The sequence below is a fragment of the Pavona decussata genome, unplaced genomic scaffold (assembly GCF_977016875.1).
Source record: "Pavona decussata unplaced genomic scaffold, jaPavDecu1.1 SCAFFOLD_91, whole genome shotgun sequence".
In the NCBI taxonomy this organism is placed as follows: Eukaryota; Metazoa; Cnidaria; class Anthozoa; order Scleractinia; family Agariciidae; genus Pavona; species Pavona decussata.
This window is the reverse complement of record NW_028145508.1, coordinates 2,975,052-3,002,959: the sequence shown is the minus strand read 5'-3', so window position 1 is coordinate 3,002,959 and position 27,908 is coordinate 2,975,052. Positions and strand designations below refer to the sequence as shown.

At 38.9% G+C, this 27,908-nt stretch overlaps 1 protein-coding gene across 3 annotated transcripts; it reads right to left on the bottom strand.

Annotated features, from left to right (window-relative positions):
• Positions 1–845: 845 nt before the first annotated feature.
• LOC146474227 (bromodomain adjacent to zinc finger domain protein 2B-like) lies at positions 846–27,519 on the bottom strand. Of its 3 annotated transcripts, XM_085117530.1 has the most exons (40): positions 27,158–27,299; positions 26,702–26,805; positions 24,801–26,483; positions 23,096–23,159; positions 22,541–22,655; positions 21,754–21,846; positions 21,493–21,616; positions 20,723–20,815; positions 20,158–20,250; positions 19,507–19,581; positions 19,355–19,416; positions 18,638–18,703; positions 18,424–18,468; positions 17,843–17,908; positions 17,641–17,703; positions 17,157–17,234; positions 16,591–16,702; positions 16,069–16,202; positions 15,098–15,208; positions 14,289–14,398; positions 14,072–14,146; positions 13,271–13,532; positions 12,508–12,567; positions 11,036–12,125; positions 10,236–10,308; positions 9,542–9,624; positions 8,878–9,056; positions 8,023–8,077; positions 7,701–7,809; positions 7,205–7,300; positions 6,502–6,640; positions 5,821–5,910; positions 5,033–5,089; positions 4,344–4,456; positions 4,179–4,218; positions 3,495–3,710; positions 2,567–2,640; positions 2,397–2,478; positions 1,622–1,711; positions 846–1,265 (listed from the first exon to the last, which is right to left on the bottom strand). In XM_085117530.1, exons 2-39 carry the CDS (start codon positions 26,766–26,768, stop codon positions 1,637–1,639), a joined length of 6,222 nt encoding a protein of 2,073 aa, XP_084973656.1. In that variant the 5' UTR covers positions 26,769–26,805; positions 27,158–27,299; the 3' UTR covers positions 846–1,265; positions 1,622–1,636. The 3 variants fall into 3 exon arrangements, with proteins under 3 accessions (XP_084973656.1, XP_084973658.1, XP_084973657.1); XM_085117532.1 differs by lacking the exon at positions 20,158–20,250 and having other exon boundaries at positions 27,158–27,519; XM_085117531.1 differs by lacking the exon at positions 20,723–20,815 and having other exon boundaries at positions 27,158–27,500.
• Positions 27,520–27,908: the final 389 nt, after the last annotated feature.

Sequence of the window (27,908 nt, the reverse complement as noted above, 5' to 3'; positions counted from 1 at the left end):
ATGCTTTGATGACAAAAATGTTCGCCATAAAAAAAACTATCGGACGAAAACAATGTCCGAAAATCTATCCTTCCGAACAAAAACATAATGCCAACATTTTCGACTATGTATAATTTAGGTAAATTTGCAAATAACTGCAACAACAAGCCAAGGTTTACTAAAATGCTCAACAGACTCCATTCATAAGGATGGCAAATTTAAGACCTAAAATTATCGCCTTTTTCAAACTGGGTGTTTTAATATTCGTTGGGGTAACATCAAGATAAAATAAACAAATATTTATTCATCCTTTACGGGTATATTACAAACTCACAATATGACCAGCTCCCAGTTGGCTTCATAGCTCATTTGGTAGAACACTGCACCGGCATCGCAGAGGTCACGGGTTCGAATCCCGTTCAAAACTGAATTTTTTTCAGGCTTTCTTTTCGCAACTGCTTAAGTTGCGTAGTAACTACGAGGATCTTTCTTCTATTTGATAAGACAAACAACCGTGTAGGCGTCAATTTTTTTCCTACTATTCACTGTTTTGTTGTGCTGTTTTTGCTCAAAATATATCCTGTAGGATATATGTTCGAACTGGACAGATGTATTAATCAAAGATAATGCTTTATCCTCTCAGAGTGCTTAGTCCGAACTTTCCAGAAAAACATACGAAATGTGTCATTATAAGGCTTTTCGGCGGGGTGCGAGAGGGAAGGAGGGAGATGGGGAGGGGGGACGGAGGAAGACAAAAGCTGATACTCGGACTAATTCTAAATTTTATGTGACATGGATGGGGCAAGTGGTGATAATAAAAGCCACTCCCTTCGTTTTATGTTTTCAAAAACAACGACTCAACACGCTCGAGTTAAAAAAGCCAAAACATTTTTATTATCTCAGCAAGCCTACAAGAGTAAAAATTTCGTACAAAAACGTTTACTTTAAAACTTCATTAATTGCCTTCCTCAGGCGCGAACGATTTCTAATTTGTTTTAAATACTGTTTGTTGTCAGAAGGCTTGGCAATCTTGTTTCTTATGTACATACAGGTTGGACTATAAATCACATGAGTGGTGTGAGAGGTACAAACTAAACACAGATGATCTGGTATAAAAACTTCAAACAGCGACGTGCATTAACGAAAAACTATCCCCAGGAAATAAAATTGTATGACTGGTTTTATGAACTGTCAATCGAGGCTAAAACTCGTACACTTTTTCTAGCGATTTGATTTCCAGACTTGACTTTCAGAGCATCGGGTTTTCTCATGACATTTACGGTAATCTGTTGAAATGGAAAAAGAACTCAAGTCAAATTTAAAAAACTCGACAGCTGCCTGCAAAAGCAGACATAAAAGGGAGCGTACAGACTCCAGCATGCTGGAGAGCAAGCTACGCACTGGGACATGCAGAACAAAGAAAATTCAAGTTTGACTGGCTGAAGGCCCTTTTTTTTGGATGTCCCATTGCACAACTTGTTCTCCAATATGGCGGATTCTGCACCATGTGACCATTGGCTGAAAGGGCCCCCATTCACACTTCTGAACCTCTTTGGCGGTGGTGATTTCCTTTGTCTTTCCTCCATGAATAATTAATGAGTCTGAGAAAAGCAAAATGAACAATATCAAAGTACAAACTTACCGTCCCTCCCCTCCCTTATTCGATGGTTACAGCCAGTTCTTCCCACCGCTGTTCAAAGAACTGGAAAAGTCGTTTGCCAGCTTGGCCAACCTACAAACATTTAACAATGAGAAAACTAATCAACAAAACCGCTTTGAAGGAAGTAACAGTAAGCTGTACGGCCCTGAGAACGTGGGCCAGAACTTTCTCAGACCTAATCCCTTCTTCTTCCAGATCTTGGCAGAAAAAAATCCATTTTTTTAATATGGCCAGTTCCGAGCTCTCATATCATAGGGCAAAACCAGAGCTCTTCCAAGTTTCCACGCATTTTATAATTTTCGCGTTCGTTTTCTGATTTTAGCTTTTCGCCAGATCTTTGAAAGTTGTGCCGCTAGCACTAAGGACAAAAATGATGGGTCAGAAAATTAACTATGTAGTGTATGCTAAAGTGAACACATCAATTTCCTACTGAGCATTAGCCCTAGTAACGAAATGGGAGAGTGCATGAGGCAAAGGAAGAAATCTCCGACCTCGGCGGAGGAAATCGAACACTGCAGAGTTAATTATCTGATCCATCATTCTTATTTTCAAGCCTGGAACAGGCTAAGTTTATTTCAGACGAGTGTGCAAACCAAACACTATTTCAGAACTATACAGTCAGAATCATTCTTCGAGATGTGTATACCCTAGCTCTATCCAAAGCGATCAAATTCTCTAACCAATGAGAGTAAAACGGCTATACAATGATCTAGATATGTGTTGAGCTGTTATCCCCAAGGAAGGTGATACAACATACCTCAGAGTCATCTTCGTTAAATTCTTCACAGTTTAAGAAAACTGTTCGAGCATCGTCCACAAATTCGTAAGGTCCCGCATACCTTTGAGAAAGAGCACAGTGGAATTTAACACAACAGTCAGTAAACAACATAGCAAAAGAAAGTAAAATGAACTCAAAACATCACTTACTGGCAGTCACGAAGTTTGATCTTCATCGTGTGGAAATCCATTGGTCTTTTGATTATTTTGTAATATTCAGGAAACTAAACAAAGAAAAAAAGAAAACTTGAGAGTGATGTATTATTCAGTGAGTGACACAGGCATACTTGGAAAAAGAAATCCGAGTGCTCCTATCAGGAGTCGAACCTAAGACCTTCCGATTACTAGTTCGGATACTCTACCACTGAGCTACAGGAGACTTGTGGGAGCTAAGGCTATTAAACTAGGTTCATTGGACAAATATCCTACATACTGCAAGGCATTTTAAAACAGTACTTGACAAAAATCATGACCATGACAAAAGCTACTCTCTGGATCAATATTTCAGTCAAGAAATGCGATGTATATTCTAGTGTGTGGATGAAATCCTTAGGAGTAACCCTTCAGCCCAAAGCTACAGCCAACAGACAAAATCTGTCTTAGGAAGGTGCTTGGAGTAAAGAGAATTCGTTACAGACAAACACTCCTAAGGCACCATTTGTTACGCTGTCATAACTTTTGAGTCTGGTGATGAAAAGTGTCAGTATGTAAATAAAACACAATGTACAGTATTTCCCTGTGTTGTTTTGTTGCTCAGAATTTTACACAAAAATTTGTTAACTCTCCTAACTGACTACCATTTTACTTTACTTGTCCCCTGGTGCCAAGGTGGCGCATAGGGCCTCCACATGGGCTTTCCAGCGATTGCTGTCTTGCGCTGCAGTGCGCACCTCACTCCAGGACTGCCACCCTGCTTTGGACCTCTCTTTGACTCTTTGACTTCCTTTTAATGTTAGTTCTAAGAATTTGGTGTCACATCAGACAATATGCAGTAGTTGATGATTTTCTTAATTCTCCTTAAAAGTCTTCTTGATTATGTATTGGCATTGTACCGAGAAATTACATATTGATCACTCACCTGTTTGGCATTGACAGGAACCAGAAATGGCCAAGCGTCCTCGTGTTTTTCCATTTCCGCCAAGATCAGCCTACACGGTGCCATGTCCTTGGACGACTGTTTCCGGTTGGCGTGCGGACGAACTTCCTCCTTGGGGGGAGGGGTGAGGGGTCTGATGTCATCGGCTTCCTCGTCCTCTTCTCTGATCTTCCGCTTCCGGCGTGGTTTGCTTCGCTTCTACAATCAATACAAGGTGATTAATTTTTTTCTTTTTCAGCTAATTTACTGGCCCAATTAGTAGATTTAAAATCCCATGCGCCAAATTACATATTACAATAGACCCTTCTCCAAAATGGCAGCAACAGATTTGAATGAGTTAAAATTTAACTGAATGAAAAAAAAAACTGCCACGTGTACCACAGATTCTTATAAAATAGGAAGGTCTCCATCTTTGAGCTCATTTTCTTTGTCAAACTGGGCCAAATTGGCCTGATTTATCAGGTGCAAGAAATTAGCCTTTAGCCACTTTGGTGACCAATTTCAGGGACATTTTTCACGGCCAGTTGAAGGTCCATTTCTCAGGCTATGTGCTGTCATTCATCAGCCATTTTTATGCCTGTAAATTGTTAACAGCTAGATATTAAAAAAAGCCAGAACAATTCTCGAATAACCAAAGTTTTGTGGTCAATGTCTACATCTACTTACCCGTTTACAGGTTGGGCAAGTCCATGATGCTCTTGGGACCCTACAAAGGCAAAAAAAATGCAAAAAAATTAGGGTGAGACAGCGGTAAAAAGTCAAGCATAAGAAACAGAGGAATAGGGAGAGAGAAGAGAGGAAGAACTTCATATTGATGAAACAGAATCTTACTTGCTGAGTGGTGGCTCAAGACATTGGAGGTGAAAGTTTCTGGGGCAGTTGTCGCACTTTGCCATCTTGCCTGATGCTCCCCCACACATACAGCAGTTATCACCACCAGCAGCCTGACATGAAACAAGTCCAAAAATATGTTAATAACCATTCTAAACCAGTTGGCTTGATAGCTCAGTTGGTAGAGAACTGCACCACCAGCGCAGAGGTCATGGGTACAAAGGAACATTCAAGCCTCAGTTTAATTTTTTTTTTTCAGGCTTTCTTTTTGTAACTGCTTAAGTTGCGTACTAACTGCAAAGATCTTTCTTCCACGTAATCTTTCATCCGCAGTTCAAAATATGTTTCATATATCTATATTCAAAAACAATTATTATTCAACACATTGTAACACTGTCCAAACATGGTCATCATGCACTGAATATTTCTTGTCCGGAGTCAACAAAAATACTGTGATATACGTAATTTCGTGGGACGGGGAGAAAAATGGCAAAATAAAGATCATCTCTAGCTTTTCTGTACTTTGTTATCAATGTGTTGAATAATAAAACAATTATCCAGCTCCATCTTGCGGAATATCCCCTGATTCAAGTATCAGGCAATATTCTGCTCGATTTCACAGGATAATTGTTAAATATCTGTAAATCAAAAGCAGTTTACAGCCATTCAACTGTAGCTTCTTTGCTTACCAGAACAATACAATCCATGCAGTACCAGTCTCCCTCCGGTATTGACAGCAGCTTGGGCTGAGTGAAGAAAAACAAAAACATCAGAATTCAAGGTAAGTTAGCCTAGAATTATAGAGACTTTTCATTCCAGTTCAATTACTAATCAATAAAGATTTTTCCAGAAGAGTTTTGCCCTCAGTTTTGACTTTGGCTGTAATTCACCTTAGAATTAGCTTTTATAAAAACACTTTCAAGATGAAAACTGTATTAACTCTTAATCATGATTAATGTTAATCAGCTTTTGAACAACTGGGGCCAGATTCACAACCTCACTTTGTTCTGAAAGTCTCTATTCTGCTTTGGAATCAAGCATTTTTGTCAGCTATAATTATTGTCTAGACATACATCAGACTTGATGGGGTGTTGATGTGACAGGGAAACTTGAGGATAGAGGTTTAATTCACTCAAAACATTACGTCTGCTGCAGGTGCAAATAAATATTAGATACTTCACTAATTTTACTGAGGATAAAAGTGCATAACATCCACTAGTTGACAAACCTGTGGCCCACAAGAAAATTACCCCATAACTGAACTAACTAGGTAATAATAAAGAAAGATGTTGACTATGTGGTCCAGTGCAACATGTGACTCAAAACGTAGGAGTATGATTTTATGTAGGTATAGTGCTTTATTCACAGAGGCTATGGGTATTCCTGGCCGCTTCATACAAAGAAAGCTCTGGTGAATGATCAGACTGCCTAAGCTGCCATTAGATGTATGTCAAGACACTGTTGTCACGCCACTTACCACACAGCAGTACGTATGGTAGCCTCTGTCGCAGCCATCACACAATAGCAGTAACTCCTCATTGTCACCTTTGCGGCAAATCTGGCAGAACTTTAGAAAGATGTACACAATGTTAGATCTTAGAAGAAAGGGCACTTTACCTTAAAACGGTTTCAACCATCTTTAAACTTAGAATCACTCTGTTGAGTGTTGTCATTTGAATAGTGTTGCGCTAAAATTCATCAACAGACTCAAAAGATACTTGACTCAAGGGTGGCTATGAGTGTGTAAGGATTAACTGTATCCACAACACCAAACAAATGCATTTCCAAAGCAAGGACTCTCTACACAGACTGTGAACTCAGTTGACTCCAGCAGTCTCCAAGCTTCAGGACTGAGATTTTTACAACATGTTTTTGACAGTGTTACTAAATAATATTATAGTGGAATAGTTTGTTATATAGTTTATACTTAGTATTCATTAATATTTCTCGTGTATTTCTTTTTTCCCACACGGTTCATAGGGAGACCATTTGTTTTTAATGATATGACATTGCATTTAAATGAAGAATGATGGTAATGATGATGGTGATGATGATGATGATGATGATGATGATGATGATGGTAATGATGATGATGATGATGATGATGATGATGACAAGGTTCAAGTTCCATGTTAAAAAAGGTTATCAATCTACTTACGACTTTCATGATTGATTTTTCCCAGGCCACACAGTCATACAGCATGGACAGACACATGGAGAGCTGAGCTGCAGACTGTGCTGTCTGCACTGTGTCCCGCCAGATCTTCAGCGCTGGGGTAACCATTTCCACATCAACCCTGCAAAATGAACAATACTCTAGTTTAACAAGCTGAAATCTTGTGCATGGTACAGTATGAGAAATCACCAGTGCTCTGGAAAATATCAACCTACCTCTGGAAAGTTTTACTTCCATAACGCTAGATTAGAAATACATAAACATTCTTTTTCTCGATTTGGCATAGGACTATGGAATGAGATACTGCACTGCATAAGAGATTTTCCTAAGAAATTATTCAAAGGAGAAATTCATCAGCTTCTCGATATTTTGACAAACAAAAATGACTTTTTCGAAATGCCTATAATAATACAGAAAATAGGTCTAGCTAATTAGTTACAACTCGTTAATTTTCAAATTTTTTGTTTTCCTCTTGATTATTTACCTTTCTAAAAATTCCATTTCCATCGTTCTAAATGTCTTTGATTGTAATAAATATAATAATAATAACAATAATTTTATCCTTTAATAGTTGTAACTCTGGCCAGCCTAGATTAGCACGTACTCGCTACCTGTGGGCCAGACTACTTCCTTGCTTTTTTATGGTTGGATTTTTGAATAAACTTAAAACTTCAGCATTACTTACTCCATCTTCTCAGCTTCCTTGGGCTGGCCATCCTCCCCTGAGGGTACCTCCCCTGGGGCAGCAGCTGTACCGATATTGGCAGGAATGTGAAGTTTACTGCAAAAATAAAGAGATTGTCAGACACACAACACAACAGAATGCACTAACACCTTGCAACTGCTTTATAGTTTTATGCAACTTTATGCACAATCCAACAAACGACAAAGGATGGCAGCTGATTTTACTACAATACCTTGCGAATCAAATACAGCTAATAGGCACAGACGAAGCCATTATTTCTGTGAATTTCATTCCTGTAGTAACAACATTGTTTTTGCTAGGTTTGAAGTTTTAGAACTTTTCTGTACGTTTTTATGAGCGTTTTTTATGGTTTTCATTTGCTAAGAATTAGGGATAAAGGCCAGTTGCCATCTTTTTTGGTAAGGTGAATAATTAATTAATTGAAATAAATTACTTCCAAGGATAACAGGGTTGAGAGGAAGCTGAAGAAACTTACTCATTCCGCAGTGGATGCTTCAGATAGCGCCTCTCTATTCCCTTTTCCAATGATGCCAACCTGCTTATGGCAATTCCTAATGGACTGTCTTCACTGAGTGGTTTCAAATCTACAGAAGACAACAAAGAATCTCACAAAACGACAGCAACAAATTTGCTAAAAAAAGTATTCAAAAGGAAGGAATTCCAGTGTTAGGAAAGCAAACTACAAACGCAACACGAAGCAAAATTATTGCAAGCTACCAGAATATTTTGACAGTGCTAAAAAATGTGTGTTTACGATGTTACAGTTTTTCACCAATTACAAACAATTTTTCACTCACCTAACAGTGCATTACGACTCAATCCCTTTGAAGCTTTAGCTGGTAGCCTCCAACCCTAAAACAAACACGCCTTGTAAGTTCAAAAGTTCCTTTAAGTAGTGTACTTTGTTAAATAATTAAATAAAAATGAAAAGAACCAATTCAAAGTATTCATTAATTTTATGAACAATGTTGGAAATAAAGAAACTTTAGAAACTTTCGAACTTTTAAAACTAGAAACTTTTGTGTTGTTCATCACGGTTTCAAAATAATTGAAAGGCTGGTGGACATAGCAGACCTGGTGAAATCTATGACCAAACTCTGGGAAAATGAAGCTACAGTATGTTTCTCAAATGAACTGTCATGGGCCACATGCCTACTTAAATGATGGCAATCCAAAATGCACTTGACAAAGGCATTTTATGCCCCCAGTCCTTCAATTGCGTAGATTGCAATGCTCACTTTCTTTATCACTTGTCACATAATATAATCACTTACATCCTTTAAGATGTAGAATTTTAAATTTGTAAATAGTTGTAAGGGTTGTTGGGTTTTTTTTGGCATCATACCATAGAATTTATCTTGACTGATTTGATTGATTGGTTGATTGGCTGACTGACTGACTGACTGACTGACTGACTGACTGACTGATTGATTGATTGATTGATTGATTGATTGATTGATTGATTGATTGATTGATTGAGTGATTGATTGATTGATTGATTGATTGATTGTCACTGCTCCCCACTGGTTTTCATACGGTGATGGGGTTGATTGGCTTTTCACAACACACCTTGCCACTTGCTTACACTGATAGACTGAATAGTGAGCACTGAAAATCCATCTCACACTTTCATGAACATGCTGCCTATTTACCTTAACTTGCAAACTTGCAGTAAAAACTTTTTCCTCCATCTCCTCCACCTCCCTCAGAATTGCTTTGTCAACAGCAAATGCTACCTGCGGGAAGGTCTTGTCCTCTATGGGAGCATCCATCTTTGCTCCTTTATTTGCTGCCTTCTCCTTTGCCTCATCATCTTCTGAATCACTTTCAACTTCATTTTCATTTGAAAAGAAAGAAAAACAATATTACAATCACTTTGCAAGTTAAGAACTGATTAATCAATTCATAAACCTTTTTTCACACACAAGCACTAAGCTAGTGCAAGTATCTTCACATCCAAAGGAATGCTAATTTGGGGGATTTCAACTAATTGAAAATGCACAGCTGAGTAAAAATGCCTGAAAGATGAATGGCCTAATTGACATTTTGAACTGATAGGGTGATTCTTCAGACATTTGCCTCCAAGTGCAATGATCAAGCAATCCCATCCCTTTCCATACTTCAGCGATTTTCTGCTTTTGCCACTGTTAAATATTAATACAAAATACTGGAAACTTTTGTTCCTAGTTTTTTTTTTCCATTTCCTGCTATACTTTCCACAAAAAAGTCATTTTCAATAGGTTTCCTTCGACACAACCTTACTGAAAATGAAGTAGTTGGTGTTAAAAAAAGATGATTTTTAGACAATTTACTCACCTTGGTCACCTTTGACACATGAACTGTTGGCATACTCGGAGTACTTCTGGCAATTCTTTTGCAGAATCTTTTCTCTTATTCCTCTGTACAGCAAAACAAACAAACAACACTGGATTAAAAAAAACATATGAAGTTTGGTGAATGGAGCTTGAAATCAAGGAGGGGTGCTGTCACAGGGTTACCACTTGTTTCCATCTCTCAAACTGACATACACTGAAAATTTCATGAAGTGAAACTTATTTCAAACATAAGAGGAAAAGAAGGGAAAAACAGTATAACGTAAGCCTCGAAACCCGAGTCATTTGCTTCATTTCTCCTATCCATAACCACTATATCAACAAAGACTAGCTGCAGAGGATTGTAATTTTGGACGTAATGTCAGTTTGAGATATGGAAAGAAGTGTTAATGTGAAGAAGGAGGACTGAATCAGCCTATAACAGTAACATAATGTTGTTTACATTAAAATGAGAACATATTAGTGTTAACAAATGCTTCTTTTGATGTAAATTTATTTTCTAAATGAACATGCAAAAAGCAAGTAGACAACTTTTTTTTCACTAACTTGATCACACTTTAGCATTAATGGACTATTCATTGACCCTTTTAAAAATTTCTCGTGCATTCTAAGGCTCTTGTTTTCTTCCACAATTCAATTTCCTAGGAAACACAGCAAAACTTTACAAACTCAGTCACCTGGAGTGTAGGATTTTCATGATTTCCTTCAGTTGAGAGGGCTCTGTTATTCTCCACCAGCCATGCTGTAACTCTGAACAAACAAGAAAAAGGCATTTTCAACTAACAATATTCATCAACTTAATGCCTTTTTTGGACATGACAAACTCTCTACAGGTTTTTTTTAGCAAATTAAAGAGTGCTTTCCATTTGCCAGAACCGGCCAATCTCATACCCAGAGTCCTAAGGCTCCTTGGCCAGCAGTTGGACTGCTGGGTTCTGGGAAGCACACAATCTCGTACCCAGAGTCCTCAGGCCTTTTGGCCTGGTTAGTCACCAGGAGAGACTCTAGGGAACTGGAATTTTATTACCGCAGGATTCCTGCGGTAAAACAAAGCTGTTACGAAGCAGCCAATCAAAAACCTTTAAATTTTTTCGAAGTCCCCAGCGTCTCCCCTGGCGACTAACCGCTGGCCAAAGAGCCTGAGGACTCTGGGTAAGAGACTGAGAACTGGCCAGCCAGTCAAGAATGAACGCATCATTTTCAAGGGATGGTGCTACAAAATTTTGAAAAATAATCACTCAAAAAAATGGTTCATATTATTTTTTTTGGAAGAAATTCCAAGGACTATATAAAACGGTCTGGCTGGCCAGTTTTGACAAATGGAAAGCAGCCAAAGTCACCTGAAATTCAATTTAAAAACCAAAACACTTCTTTCTTCAATTTTCTTCTCAGGGTCAGATATTCTCATGAGAGATGCCTCTTACCTTTAATTTATACCATGAACAATGTAAAACCAAAGAGAGCATCCGTCACTTACCAGGTGGGATGGGCACAGGTTCCTGCATAAGCGACTCCAACACATTCTTCTTCAACTCCTCAAACGACAGAGACATGGTTGACACCGACTGCGTGCTGGCGGCCATTGTTGAAGTGGGCACAGCACCACCAGGGTGGCCATCCAAATACGACAAATTAATTGTCTGATAGGATGATTTAGGTGGTCGCCCAGGTGGCCTTTTAACAGGCAGCTGCGGAAGATACTGAATGGAAATTGCTTGTTTAGGGACATCTCTCGGCATGGTGCTAGGCCCTGCTTGACTGTCACTCGGAGTGGAAATCCTGGGTGGTCTTCCAGGCGGTCGCTTTACAGGAGGTGGGGGACTTGTAAAGTCTATGTCCCCACCCTTCTTACTGTATGTAGGAACAAAGTTCCCGCTGTGATGCGTATGTGAGAGCGTCAATGATGATTCATCACAAGGCATGCGTGGAAGAACATTAAACCAAGAGTTTCGTTCCTGTGGTCTTTGCGCATTGGAATGATTTTGGTGTGCAGTGCCAGTCTTCAAAGTTGATGCCTCATTTCTAAAAAGGTTTTCAATCCGCTGAATTTCCAGAGCATTTCTACTTGCTGCAGTGGGTATATAAGCATTGTTTAGTCTCTGCTGTGTAGCCTGTGCTTGAACGTTATTTACCTCTGCAACCTTGCTGTCACCTGCTGAGGCCAACTCCCTGTTGTCTGGCTTGGAAAATCTTTCCTGTGATGAATGCGTAGGAGATTTAAGAGGGGATTTCAGTGGAGATTTAAGTGCTTGGTGTGTAGGAGATTTCAAGGATGTCTCCGCTCCCATGTGACTTTCCAAACCACCTTTTGATGTTTCCTGTTTCTGTTCTTGTTTCAAGCCTTCAGGCTCCACTCCCACCTTCATGATCTCTGCATGAATGTTCTCTGCACCTTCAGTCTTCAAATCAAGGACAATTTCTTTTTCCGCTGTCTCTAACCCCTCCACAAACACCCCTCCACCGTGCGGCAGAATCCAGTAGCGTCTTTTGTAACGGTCCTGGCCCAGACACAGAGCTCGCAAGGCATGAGAAGAATTGAAGAGTTTGGAACGAAATTGGGCGTGTTTCTGCAAGTTGAACATGAAGAACATCATATTTTAGTTAGTTGTTTTCATCATCAAAAGAAATGTGTCAAAATCCCAGCCTGCCAATATTTCTGGGACAGATACGAAAATAGTGCTGGCAGTATACGTTTGTGTTCTGGATATCTATATCTGTGTATGCTGTAATTGCTAATTTTTCGAATTACCCTCCAAGCAATGTTGATAGCCACTGAAATCATTGGGACTGTACATCAACACAGCAACATGACAACATTACATGAGGTGGGGGGGGGGGGGGGGAGGGGGTTGTATTTTGTGCTGAGTTTTGGAAATCGTCCCAACATTATTTTTTGGTCAGGATTATAGATTAGAATTTGTTTGATGAGACAATTCAACATTTTCTTACCTTTTCAAATTTCTTGAGCCTTCGTTCAAGTTCCTCCTGAGTTGTTGGTTCAGCAGCATCCTGTAGAGAAAAAGTTTTGAACTGTCATAATAACTCTTCTCAATCATACTTGTTTCTCAGTGACAGTTATGTTCTCAGAACAAAACATGCAACACTCCCAAAAAAGTTAATAACAATTGCATTCAACCTAGAAAGAATGCACTCCTCATACAGATTGGAGTCAAGATTGTATGGGACAATGTTGATTGAATAAATAATTAGTTTACACAATGAGAACTTATGTAATGTAGAGATTGAAAATTACAAGTAAATTAACCAGCAATGGTCTGCCCTCTTAATATTATTAATATTTTTAAGTAATGTTCGCCATCTAGATTGTAAGTGAACATTAATTTTAGTTCCTAGATTAGGTGTGTAAACTTTTTATAACCCACTGGGTTTTCATTCACTTGCCTTGGCATTTGCTTCTTGTTTATTTTAATATTAATAAAATAGTAATGTGTTTGAAACATGGAAATAAAATAAACCTGAAACCTGAATCAATCTGCCCTCGTGCCTTGCCCAGTTTGAATTATGTTGAGGGAAATTAAATTTTACACCTTTGAAACACTGGATTAGAAATCAAGTATTCAAATTTGACAGTGAGGTCAGAGACACATTGCTCACAACTCTTCTGTTATTTGTTACTTTTTATCTTACACAGTGAACATAAAAACTAAAATATAAACATCTACACTCAGGGAGTGGTTAATATTTATGATACCTCTTCTTCCTCCGATTCCTCACTGGACTGTGTGCCGTCACCACCACCTTCCCCATCATCATCATCGTCGTCATCATCATCCTCCTCCTCTTCCTCTTCCTCCTCGTCATCATCTTCATTGCCCTGCATGCTGTCGTCAGCTACAGAGTTACTTGCGCTGTTCTCACCCTCAGGGTCTGCAGTATTGGCATCAGCTCTTGGGCGACCTGGAGGCTTCTTCACCTTAACAACAGGGTACTTCTCGGCTTGAATTGCTTTCAACCTGAACAGGAAGTGAAACACACAGAAAGGGAAGGTAAAGATGCATTCTGGCCACATGCAAGCCCACAAACCAGGGCACAGTTGTTCAAAGCCCAATTAAGCTAATCCTGGGTTAACATGAACTTTGATTCGAGCTTAATTACTAATCAATGAAGACTCTTCAAAATGATGTTTGTTCCTCAGTTTTGACTTGGACTTCTCTATACTGCTAGCTTCAAACTATCTTTTAAAAACATTTTTAGTAAGTGAGATAAAAACCTTGGTTACTTTTTAGTCAGGAATTAGCGTTAATCGGCTTTCGAACAACCGGGCCCTGGAGCCTAGCCCTTTAATCCATGGTACCACAATACAAATTCTCAATGCTTATCCCCATACATTTATTGCAGCAGAAGTGGGGAAAAGATGTTAAGATATCAAGAGAATTCATGTGGGGTGATCATATCATCCATTCTCATTAGAACACCATTCTTCCACAATGCCAACAAAAATTATTACGCTCTTATCTTTTCTTAAAGGTTTGCACAAGACTTGCTGACTCACTTTCGTATCTTGCCTTCTACAACCCACTTGTCCCGACGGAGATTTGACATGTGTTCAATGCTGCTTTCAATCTCCCTAGAAGACAAACCATAAGAATAAAAGCTGAATACACCAACCAGTTACAAAAGGACACCATGTACCAAACACACAATTACTACAAAAATTACTGAGTTAATTTGCTCATCAGAGCTTAAACAATAAACAAATGTGTACATACTTGCATATCGTCCTACTACAAAGCAATTCATTGCACAGGTAAGCCATAACTCCTGCTTTATCTGACATGGTGAGTGCTTGGAATGGAGTGCTTGAAAGGGCATCTGAAAGCTGATCAAAACACACAACAGGGTTACAATGGAAGGTTAAAGCCAAGTGCCCACAGCTTCAAGTTACCTGGAGTGGCCTTGCATTTTCTTTGGCCAAGCTGGTTTGCATGTCTGTAGGGAACTTGGGAACTAAACGCTGGAAGCCAGATAAACTTTGAATATATCACGGAGGAGTTAATGGGGGGGGGGGGGTACCCAAGCAGGTAACAGGGACCCAAATTTCCCCCCTCCTACCCACACCTACATGTATACATTAAACCCCAAAAATTCCAGACGCTTTTAATTTCGGACAATTTGTCTGAAAATAAACCTTCTGAAATTTTGAGCATCTTTATTTACCTTACACTGTATAAGCAGTTCCTTAGTATTATCGTGTCCAAAATTTTGTCTGAAATCAATAAAATTCAATCCAAAAATTGTCTGTCTGAAATTAAACACTTACAAAATTTTGGGGGTTTAATGTAGGAAAAAAAGGTTCACAATACTGCAAACTTTTATTGTCTTGCAACACTAAAAGTACAACAAGATAAGAACCATCAAGAAAAGAGTGGATACCAGAGTGATGGGTATGTACACAAAGCAGGCAGCAGAGAGCTAACATACTCCCCCTCCCCCCTCCCTCCTGCCCCCTTCCCAATATGGAAGGAATTAAGGAACGAACCACCTACTGGAAGATAAATATAATGAAAGCATTTTTTACCGGATGAGGATCTCCTGCATTTCTTGACAATACAAACAGCCTCAGAACCTCCGAGAAGTTTGTTTCGTTCAACTCCACTTTGGCTAATGCTACTCCTAACATTGTGAAAGACTAGAAAAAACAATAACAGCAACAAGTCAAATCTCAGTGTTTGACAAAATTACTGTGAAACTAAGACAACCATTTACAAAACACTGTCTAGAAGTATTTTTGGAATGTTTATTGTGTTTGGAAAAAAATCCACTCAGATACAAGGGGGGAAAATGCAAGCTATTGTCCTGTGATTTGATTTCATCTCTGATTGGTCACAGAACAATTAATAATCCACAAATGATTCAAGATTAGTGTTCATGGTTTTCTTAGTTTGATTATAATAGTACTTACAGCCAACACCCATTAATAGAGAGAATCTTTAATAGCAGGAGTTCTTCTCAGAAATTCTTTTTCACTGGGGAACTTTCCATTAAGCCAAAATTTCCAGTTTCGAAATTTTGGAAACTTACCATGTCACCCAGGGTGCTTATTTAATAAGCTATTTCCTTTGTACACAAATGAATTAATTTGTTTTTTTTTTCTAAAATTTTCACAACATGCGAAGTCTAACAACTTTACGGACAAGGCTTTCCTAAAAGGGAGGTGTATTCATCGGACTTACAAAAATGGGGGTTGAATAAAGATAGAAGGGGAGTCTTAATTAAGTCTGCAAGGCAAATATTATTACGTAAACATACTCCTAACCCAGTGTTCCAGATAAGACGGGTCTTAGGTCAAAATCACAAAAAGCCTGGCTTCCAGATCCGACAAAATGAATGGTAAACTTAAGAAGATTTAGAGAGAACCAGAGCTATTGATCCCTCAAAATTCTTCATTGACTCTCTGATTTTGAAAGTTATCTGGAACACTGTCCTAACCTATTAGAAATATTATTAACATCAAATCATCTTAATTAATGACTACAAATAACCACTCACATCTGGTCCTTCACATCCCGGGTCCTCCAAAGCCGAGATGAGAAGACTTTGACAGAGTGGGACAAGAACATCCTCACTGCTGTCGTTCAACAAGGAAGACTGCATCTCCCACAGGGAAGGGATTTCAGTTGAATCTGAAATGCATTTGAAAAGTTCTTCTCAAAATCAAACTTTTAATTCCTAAAAATAAATGACTGTTGGAAATAATGTGATAGAATATGTTAATGAGAATGGTGTATTAATCAATAAATGACACAGGCATACTTTGGAAAAAAAATTCCAAGTATGCCTGTGTCATTTACTGATTAATACATCATTCATAAATGGTTGTATGTTTGTTTTGAGAATTTGGTATTCAATGAAGAGAGAAAACATACTGCATTGTCCTCCACATGTAAATGGTTATTGACTATATTCCCATCACTGATTCACAGTGTAAGGAGAATTTGGACACTGATCACTGTCACCGATTCACACTGTAAGGAGAATTTGGACAGGATCACTCAAGCACAGATCCCTTACCCAGGTCCAAGGCTTCACCAAAGTTGTGAACAAATTCCTGAACCATCAGCAAGTCAGCAAATGCTCCACCAGGTATCTCAAGACCCATGACACGTGACAATGTGGGCAGCACCTAAACATAGAATTTACACAGGTGGGAATTACAGCTATTTTCAACACTATGTGCACAGCCGACTATCTTTCGACATGCCATGTAACCAGGGCTAAGTCTTAAATGTAAGCACAACTGATTTATTTATGGTTAAACTTGACTTTGGGCAACGAAGGTGGGTGTATTTGTCTTCAGATGGACATGGGAGAATATCAAGAAGTCAGTTCGAGATCAATAAATCCACGGTTTTGAAATTTAACGCCTTGGGAACAAATGGCCAAATTCTACTGGAAGTAGAATTTTTCACCAAACGGTGAAAATGTTACCATTAATAGCTGCTACATGTTGATTCAGTTTCTCAACAACAAAGGTACAACCAATGAATGGTGCCAGTTCTTGCAAGTTTAAACACCTTGATTTTGACTGGGCATAAAAACACTGACAGTGATTTCAAAATGATTCACATCATATCTACCTTGCTGTCCTTCAGTACCATATCTTCCACGGGCTTTTTCAGTTCACGAGCTAAGATCATTTCCCTTCTCTTTTGTTCCTGCAAAATGCATAAATTAAATAAAATTAAATAAAACTATTAAGATGATGTACACAAATTGTGGTTAATTAAAATTACAAACAAACCACTTGGCACATGGTACTTTGCTCTAACAATATACATTATGCTGTACAAGGTCATTCTGATAACTCTGTGGACAAAATCCTAAAGTGCAACCATTCAAATGAAAGCTACTAAGCAGTACTTTCCTGTGGTGCTGTTTATTATGCCATACAAGGTGGTTGCAACTTTTGAGTCTACGGATGAAATCCTTAAGTGTGACCATTCAAATGAAAGCTACTGAGCACTGTTTCAAGTCGTGCCAAACAAAGGAAATGGAATGAATCAGCAGCACTGTTTATTTCGTAGCACTATGTGTGTATTTTAAAAAAACTGCATTCCTTACAAGCTTTTTCTCTCTCAGAAGCTTCTTTTCCATCTTTTTCTCCTCCTTTAATCGCTCACGCTCCTAAAACAAATCAACAAGACTTTTAACTACATGTAATTACAATTCCATCCACAAGAAACAACAGTAATAAGAAACAAACCTTGAGGTTGAAGCATCATCAAAGGAGATATCAAAAATTGTTTTTGCAAAACTACCGTACCTCTTGTTTCCTTTGTGATTCAATTGCTCTTATCATCATCTGTTGTTGTTTCTTCTGCTCCTTCTCCTGATGATCAGAGAGAGAAATAAAACAATTCAGTGGAAACACAGTAACTGCATTAACATCAGAAGGTGGGTTAAGCCTGGTTCCCACATGCCCCTGGAGTAGTCTGTGGTCCCAGTAAGGCAACAGGTCTCCCTGTGATCAATGTACATGTACTTCCGATGAACTGGGCAAGATTGCTTCAATTCTTCATTCAAATTAAGGCCGATTTAGATGGTACAACTTTTGCTTATGACTGCTGCATGCAATTTCTAGAGCGTGTGCTGCTCACATCATGCAATTCCGAAACAATTCGTGTCATAGGCCTATTGTAAGCTTGTTGCATGCGACAAAGTCATACAGTGTAAATCGCCCTAAATGTTCCATGCTTTCTGTCAACCTGGAATGTCAAGAATTCTAGGATAGATTTCTCCTTTGGTATATATACCACTGAGTGTACTCGTTACACTTTCATTGCCAACACGCTGGAAGTTGAAACTATGTTGGGCTCAAAAATGAAATACTGTAGAAGTTTGTACCTGCTGCTTGAGGAGAACAGCCTGTTGTCTCTTGAGTTCTCTTTCCTAAGAACAAGAACATAAATTAAAGAAAGATCCTCAAGCAACAACACAATACAAGAGTACAGAAATCAGGCCACTCACCATCAAACAAAAAACAGGCTGAATGCATGGGTAAAATGGAAATTGTACAATTTAAGCCTTGACAGTTTGATGTTTATAACAATTTAAATACCTTTGCCTTCTTCATTGCATCCTCATACTTAGCATTAGCAGCATCTTCTTTCTTCTTTCGACGAGCCTGGAAAAAAATAACAACATTATCAGCTATTAGCAATGTTCAACAATAAAAACGCATGACTATGACAGAAAACAGAATGACATTTTAGTGATAATGATGTAAAGGCAAACATGTACACAGATTAAAGGTGCACTTTAATGGGCACTGTCACAGAGAATAGGCATCATTTCAAAAACACCAAAACGTTTTTCCCTGGACAGAAACCTAAAAATAATGGTAAAGTTTTGCCACAATTTTGGCACCCCAATATACTAAAACTGTCTCAATTTTCTCAGGCTATAGATAGACTTGGTCACAAAAGATTGTCACTTGAAAAAGGTTATGCTAACTTTTTTTTTTTTTTTTAACTTCTCGCAGTTTTACCTCCAAAATGCTCTAGAACAGATCAGGACTTGTTCCTTTCAAGCCTTCAGTTGATTTGTTTCTCTCGGTGTTGTAGAATAATAATTTATTATTGTTTTGCAACTAAGCTAAGGTGTTGATGCACCATTTTTACCAATACTGAGACATTTCCCTTCTTAAAGCTCTAGTAACAGAAGTTGGACTTATTAATACTAATCTTCGGGATGTACATGTAATGAGGCATATTCCTTCATCAACTGTGACGATGGTATCACAAAATTTCTGGTGTGCGTAAACAGTGTAACTTACCATTTGTCGCTGCTCTCTAGCCCTTTCTTTAGCAAGTCGCTTCTGTTCAGCAAGCATCCGAACTACAAATCAATGCTCAGAAGTTACTCTTTAAAATAACTGAGAAGTATTCTTTATTTGAAATATAAATTCAACCATTCAAGGCTTTTCACCTCTTTCCTTTTTTGCTTCCCTAGCCGCCTGGAGTGCTTCCTGTTTCATGGCCTTGTTACGCATTCTCGCCTCAGCTAGAAGAGAAACATCAAACGAATGCATGCCACTCATAACATTTAATTTAATCAAAGAGTATCTACCTCAGGTCAACACACACAAAAGGACAAAAGACGAGATCCAAAGCAAATATCTGGCACTTGTGTCAGCAAATCTCTTATGAAGCAATAACAGAGCCACAGCGCCTTGATTCACTCTTCAGCTGGTTTATTCAACTGTCAAGTTTTGAGTATTTGAGAATTCTATTTATTTCCTCCTGTCTCAATTCAGAACAGGTTTTATTGGTGGGACAAGCCCATCAAAAAACCTTTGTCCACTTGAGTGTGATGGCCTTAACAATGATTATATATGGTGGATAAAAGATATTGCTAGAGGCAGAAAACAGGATCCTGGAGGCAAGTTGCTTACAGTACAGGTAAGTGAAAGTGCTGTGTTGGCCAAGTAAAAGCCATTCAGGGAGAACTGCTTATAAAAAACACCTTGGAAAACTAAATTGTGCTCACCCCAGGTGGCCCAGTTGACAAAGTCAAACTTAGAAGGCAGTAACAACAGTCTTTTATCCACCTAACTACAAACGTGAATTTTATAAAAACCTCTCTCTCTTTTAGCCATCTTTACTGCTTCCAAAGCAGCTTGGCGTTGAGCTTTTTCTAGTCGTTTAGTAGCTGCCGCCTTACTGGCCATTTCTGAAATAAAATCGCCAGTCATGGCCAAACAGGAAGAGAACAACATTAAGGTGCAATTCAAGTGAATCTGTCTGAATTATCTCCCTATGCACGTGGCAACCATTGCAAGTTGTGCAGAATGGTTAAATTTGAAACTTGTTGAGACACTGAGATACAAAGATCGGAACTCTTGTGACATGTGGATCTTGCCATGCTGAAATTAGTTTGTGTTCTTGTGTAATGGTATTTCAGACTAAGCTCAGGCAAAACTTTGTCAAAGTCGACATCCAAGAGTTTAAAATTTTAGATTGCAAGATAGTTGTTAATTCTCGAACACCCATATTACAAGACTAATTATTTTAAACAATAAGACTTAGTTAAAATTTGCCAAGACATATCATTTTTGTTGCACCATTCAGCACCCCTCGTGGCAAGCAATGGATGACAAGTGCCCTTCCTAACTACAGTAGAAAAATTATTCATCTTAAATAACCTCGTTCTCTCTTGGCCATCTTAACCGCATCCAAAGCAGCCTGTCGATGAGCTTTTCTTACAAGTTTAGCTTCCAGTGCTTTCTGCACCATTTCTGCAGTGAGATTGAAATCACCTCAGCTAAGTTCCAGCTCGAACAGTGAATTCTTCCTACTAACTGCCACAGAGTTTCTTCAACATTTATGAGAAGAATTTGGAAGTGAATCAAGACACAATCATTCCTTCAAGTGGTCATTAAAATGTCTGATCACTTTTAGACTGCAATCTCTGAGTCTGGTTAATTTGCATGCTATTGGCAGATCCAACTACCCAAAATCTCCAAGAAAACCAATTCTCCCCTTCGCATGGTTTTGTAATCTGACTGGAAGTAAAATTAATTTTCACATTTATCTAGCGAGATAAAAAGTGGTGAAGAAAATCGCTATCAAAATTGTTTTTCTACATCCACATCAGGATTCCATCAGATTCAATCAAGCAAATAAAAAAAGACATCTGTTCTCTCATAATTATACACTTTTGATGAGCTTGGGAACTGGGGCTGAGAAGGATGGTTGCAAAGATCTGAAACGATCGCAAACTGGCAGGAATGATCCGCAAAGACCAGCAACGTGACTTGCCAAGAACATAAAACACAAATCTTGATCAGGCCCCTGAGAACCCTGAGGGCCACCCCAAACATGGCATGATGTAACGAGAGTCTACCACAGATCAGCGCTACATTGTATCAAGGTTAACCTTGCCTAGATTACACTTAGACACTTTTCTACATACCAGCTTGCTTTTGCTTTCTCTCCCTTCTCTTGTCCAGCTTTTCCAGTTTAGCCCTAGTCTTTTCATCCGCAGCCAGTTTTCTTCTGTTGACTTCCTCCTCAGACAGCGGTTCAAACACTGTTCCCTGCGCGCAGCAAAACATTTCACATTTAGCTGATGGAGGCTTAAAACGGAGACCTACATAAACTTGCCTAACTTGCAAATGGCATTTAAGAGAGCTAATAATCACAAAAAAAAGTAACCTTACAAAGGAACACAAACCTCTTTACATTCTAGAAACTCTCCAATATGGAGTTTTGTGCTGAAACTAAAGTTTTCCAGAGTCACATCTGTGATGCCGTTCTTGTTAAGATACTGCGTAAAAAGACATTCAAGCACAAAAACTTTTAATTAATGATTCATCAAAACTAGTATTAAACCTACAGTGTATGGGTTAAATGTTTACATTCGCATGTTACGAGGATCAAGGAGGTAGGAAAAAACGAGTGGTTACTGATGCACAATAATGAAGCAAACCACGGAAAAATATTGTGCATATCAGCAACAACAAAGACAGTCCATGTCAAACTTGATTAGCTAAGTGACCCAACCTTGGGCCAGTTTCCTGTAGTATAAATTGACCTATAGGAGATCAGGCAAATTAATAAATAAACAAATGAGAAATTTTAGTAGCAAATCCACAGAGTGGCTCTCCGTCCTAGTCAAATTGGATTTTGGAAATGTTGGTTTCAGAGCAGGGATAAGAACCAACAACAAACTCAACCCACATGTGGCATCAACTCCAGGAATCAAACCCAGTCTGCATGGGAGGGATGGGTGGGGGGCAAGTGCTCTCACCACTGCACCATCCCTACTCCCCTGATTATCAACCAGACATCCAAGAGGCACAGATATTGTCCAGATAAGGTGAATTTTCAATATTCAGCAGTTTTCAAAAAGGTGGGTGTCAGTGGACGCCTGGACACCTTTCTTAAACTTGAATAAGATACTAGTCCATCAAAGAATTACTGAATAGAAACATCTTGAAGGAATGTAACTTCTCACTCACCCGTGTAACCTCAGGATACGTGCGGAGCTTCTTGCCACATGGAGCAAAGTAATAAACATCACCCCTGAGTCCACCAGAAGCACCCACCTGCCGCAGGCGAGTCTGACGCCGCCAACTAAATACAGAAATATACATCACAGTTATCCTGGGCCTGGCTGCTTGAAAGCCAATTAATGCTAATCCCAATTAAAAGTTAACAAAGATTTTCATCTTACTCATTAGAATTGTTTTTGAAAGCTAATTTACTGTAAGCTAATGGTAAAGAGATCGAAGTCCAAGCCAAAATTGAAGGACAAAAATCTGTTGGAAGAATCTTTATTGATAAGTAATTTATTTGACTTGAATCAACGTTCACATTAACCCAGGATTAACTTACAAGAAAATATGAATGGTACTTTCACAAAGTGGTTGTTATGATAAATTACTAGAAGTACAATATAATAACCACACCAACAAGGAATACCTTATGGTAAACAACCTTAATAAAATTGCAACTACAGGGTAAACATCTTTTATTTTAGGATTTAAAAACAATCAGGAACTAGAATTTCTTACCCCTTTCCTAAAGGAACCTCAATAGCTTCTTCATTGACAGCTCGACGTCGTTTTCTTGGTGTAGCTACAGTAAACATTTCGACATTATCAACGTAAGAAGGCAAAAATAAACACTTGAGAATGATAAACAATGATGCAACTTACATGTAAAATTTATAAGACTATCACATTCTAAAAGGAAAAAAGTCAAAAAGCTTATTATTTACATTCCACTATTCAACCACAAATTTCAACTTTAACCCTTTATCATCAAGAGTCAATCTTGAAGCTCGTTTTGTCTCACCTCGACTAGCTTTGTGGCTATTTGCGGGACAAGCAACTTTTTTCTGAATTTGTTAAAAATAAATTGTTGTTGTTGTTGTTGTTGTTAGAAGCAAGTATCATAGACAACTGCTGTTCTAGCATTCGAGCATGATGACAAATTCCCGAAGTGTGATCAATCAAGACAAAGACGAATTTATGCACGACTGTCTCAAGTTCTCTCAAACTGTTACTTGTGAGTGTTACCATAAATTAACAGAAACTAGGAAATGAGGTTTCCCATTTCTTTGAAACAAATAAATGCTCCAAATAACTTGCTGTTTCCATGGAATCGAGTAATAAATGGTTTCCAACCAATCATTCATTCATGTGCATTTCATGTATCTTGCTTAATTCATATGAAATGATGAAAAATGACACAAAATAGACCAATTTCAATATACTAAAATTTGTAGATGGCTACAAGGCTCACAGGAATAAAACAACAGAAATAACATTTGGGTTCAGAGATAAATAAAATATTATTAGCTTCTTTTGTTTTATTCCCCCTAGCCTCACAGCCAAGCTAGAATTTTAATATATCAAAAAGGCCGGTCTATTGTTTTACCAAACAACAGGTAATAAAGATACATGTACAGATGTCTCTCACTCTCATTTGGTAACCTGCAGTATCACCCTTTAACTAGAAATTGAATGACAGTTGACCTGTAATTATTCCCCACCAGCAATTAAACAGGAAATTCCCGTACAACAGGGGCCTGGCATGGCCACTCTCTCCTTCAGTTATCAATCAACCATTAGAGCATAAACAACTGACAAACACCATGCGTCTTTTTTCTACAACCATTACTGGTAAATTGGCTCAGTTTTCCGAATAAACTGTGTTAACCTAATCAGAAACCATTCTTGTTTTGCCGTGGTGATATTATGAGATTTTGAGGCATATGTTGTTTTTCAAGGACACTTGAGAGAAATGTCCTGATGTTTAAACAAATTCTCCTGACTAATCAATATATAAGACAATACATGTATGGAGAACAGCGAAGACAATAAGAATGCTGATATTGGGGATCAATACGATAAAATTGCACTGAAAATATTTTTCCAGGCTTGCAATCAAAGAGAAGAGAAACAATTTTAAACGATCGAGTTTAAAACAGCTAATCAAGTATTCTTCGGAACATTACTGTGCAATTTATAGTTTTAGACAAAAATACAACCGTGCAAAAAATGCATTTTGGCAGTTATATTTGTTAATGTTGAACTTGTGCAGCAAAATATTGTTAACAGCAGATATTGGGCAATGCCGCATTCTAGCATAGACCCTGCAGTACATGTAAGTTGAACTGGAATTTAACAATGACGCATTTTCTAGCTCGTCGGTAGTGCTCTATGAACTGGTTATTCACAGACTTAACTAACACAAAAGAATTCTTCAAATTACCTGAAGAACTTTCATCGAGTTTCCTTTTGCTTGCAGAATGAGATGAATCTTTCAATGATGGGTCATTTTCTTGGGTTTCCATGGCCACATCATCATCATCGTCATCGTCATCATCATCATGTTGTTCACCACCATCATCTTCCTCGTCACTGCCATCACTATCAGTATCACTGCCGCTGCTATCTTCTCCATTCTCGCCTTCTTCCCCTTCCTCACTGTCATCATCGCTTCCACTGCCGCTTTCGCTACCACTACTAACATTGCTGCTATCACTGTCATCATCACTACTATCCTCGTTATATTTCACATCCCGGAAGTGTGCAATTAAAGGTGGTTTTCCTGACGGAATTCTGGGCTGATTGGAAGGTGGTTTAGTTGAAGCCTTTTGAACAGAAGATAAACCTTTTGAAGTTCTTGCTAAACCTTGCTCTCCAGCATTCTTTATATTGCTTTTGACTTCACTGCTAACAACGTTCTGTACTTTATCTCCCTGTTTGGAATTGACTAAGTTGGCAGCCGCATTTGTTGTTGATGATTTCAACATTTCCTCTTTGAGAAGTAAAGATATTTCATTTCCTGTTTTCACCGGTGGCTCTGGTTTCGTAGGAACAATTCCTTCTGTTTTATTCAAAATTGACTTGGGTACTTGCAGTCGAGGAGGAGGACCAGATTTCACCTTTTGCAATTTTGGTGGTGTTGACTTAGTAGGCTCTGAATTCACGGCATGACTGGATGGTGTATGGTTAGACTCCCCTGTGATCTTTAGCATTTTGCCGTCATTTTTCCTCTGTGAAGCGCTATTTTGCTGTGTTGGAATGTTACTGTTTTCACTGAACATAGAGAGGTTCGTTGGTCTTTGACTGTTCAAGTTATGTTCCGCATGCTCTAAATTTTTGACAGGCTGTGACTTGTGTTCAGCTCTCAAGTCCGCATTTTCAGAAAAGTTATTTGCAGCCTTTGGTTTCTCAAACTCCCTGCTCGTTTTAACACCAGTATCTTTGATCCTTTCTCTGTGATGTAATGTCAAATCACCAGGTCTCAATTCACTGTCTCTTTCATTACTTTCCTCACTACAGTTACTCAACTTTCTGTTCAGACGTGGAGGCATCAGATCCAAATCCCGACCGTCCCCTAGGTCAAGAACACCCTTTCCATCATGGTTGCCATGACTACTCCAATGCGACAATACACTTTTTGAGCCAGTCGAGGTTGGACTGGCCTGATGAACAAAGCTATGCATAGACTGCGGACTTGACGGCGGGGGATAAAATATTCCTGATCCGCTTCCAAAAACACTGGATGAGTTCACCCCATTTATAATGCTGCTACTTCTGGATCTTGCTGATGGAAAAAGACATTCCTCAAGTCTGTCATGATTACCAAGAGTGCGCTCATGTTCGTGAGTAAGCCAGCTTCCAGGAAGATGGCCGGTGAAGTATTCTGGTGCAATTCCATGGGGGTGTGGATGAGGGGGCATCCACCAACCTGTACCACCCGCACTGCCAGGTAGAGAGCCATGAAGTGCACCTGGGGATGTGAGACTTGCCTGAGAGCCAAGTATGGGGTCATGTGTTAATGTTCCTCTGAAGTCTGGCAAACCAGGTCTTCTTCCCATCATAGAGAAAGCACTTGGGTGCATTCCATAAGATGGATCGTGGGACAACGGGGGAGAGCGAAGATGGCCTACAACAAAACACAAACGACAAAATGACAAATCCGCATTCGAAATATATTGATAAAACTTTCCAACAAATATATTGGGTTTAGGTGAAAGAAATCACATTTTAAAGCGTACTCTTGAAACAGAAGAAAGCGAAATCTTCGCTAGGATTGTTTTATAACAACGAAATACCGCTACGAAATTGATTTGAACGAGGTAGGACGTTAAAAAACACGCTCACCTGGATTGCCATCAAAAAAGCTGTGTGTATGAGCAGGGCTGTGATTTGGGACGTCTCGAGGATCCATTCCAGGACAGAGAGGTATTTGGGACTCGCAGCTATGCCTAAAGATTAGAAATACGATGTCAAGGGACGAAACAATAGCTTAAATAGATGTGAAGATGACGACGAAATGCGTGCATACGTTGAGTCGAGAATATCGAACTATAAGGGAGGTATTATGCGTAGTTAATACAAATGTTTATTTACAACTGTTAGAAAAACTATTTCAGAGTATTGCTCGATCGAGAAAAGTTGAAGAATCTGTCAAGATACCAAGCCAAAGCGATCTGCTTCGCCGACTATTCCCCCCGCCCTGAATTTAACGACAAAATTCAAGCGAAGTACGCGGAGGAAAGTTACGAACTATTTGATAAGGATAGGAAGCCTGGAAATACATTAAAATCGAGTTCTTACCGGCAAAAGTCGTTCTTGATATGCTTCTAGGATTTTCTGTGGTTAACAGCCTGTCCCCTACACATCATCTGGCCTTCGTCGGGGAAAGACAAAAACAGCCATTTTGGATGGCGTTTTGAGGGAATTTTAAGTCTCCAAAGCTTAGGAAACCTGCAAAACGAGCTCTGGAAATGCTGCAACACGTGTGCAAATCTAGTTTATGAACAACTTGAGAGTCTCCGAAGTCCGAAATGCCGTGGAGAAATGAAGAAAGCGGCGAAACTTGGAATCAACGTGAAACATTTACCTTTTAGGGTTGTTTGGTGCGATATTGAGGAAAGAAGGGCGAAGGAAAGCATAAAGCGCATGTGGTACGTGACGTCACAGAATTGTAAAACAATGCCTCGTGAAATAATCAAAAGTAAACTGACTCGATATGCCACGAGTTACGGTAAAGAATTACCACTTTCATCTTATTACTCCTCCCCTCAAATACTCGCCAGTCAGCGACCGGAAAAGCTTCGTAGGTGACATTTTTGCTTCTTGAGAAGTCGTAGATGTAATCCTCTCTGATCACGGAGCGAAGAATTAGCCTGGCGAGGGAAAATTTTGCCGCGAAATTCACCGATGGTCAAAAATGGACACTGAAGGGAAACCCATGTCTGTAACTATGTAAATTTACCAAAACTCAACGTTTTATAATTTTTATACCTGTAACGGTGATTACTTGCTAAGTATTTGCTAGCGAGGACGAAGTTATTTCGATTTATAA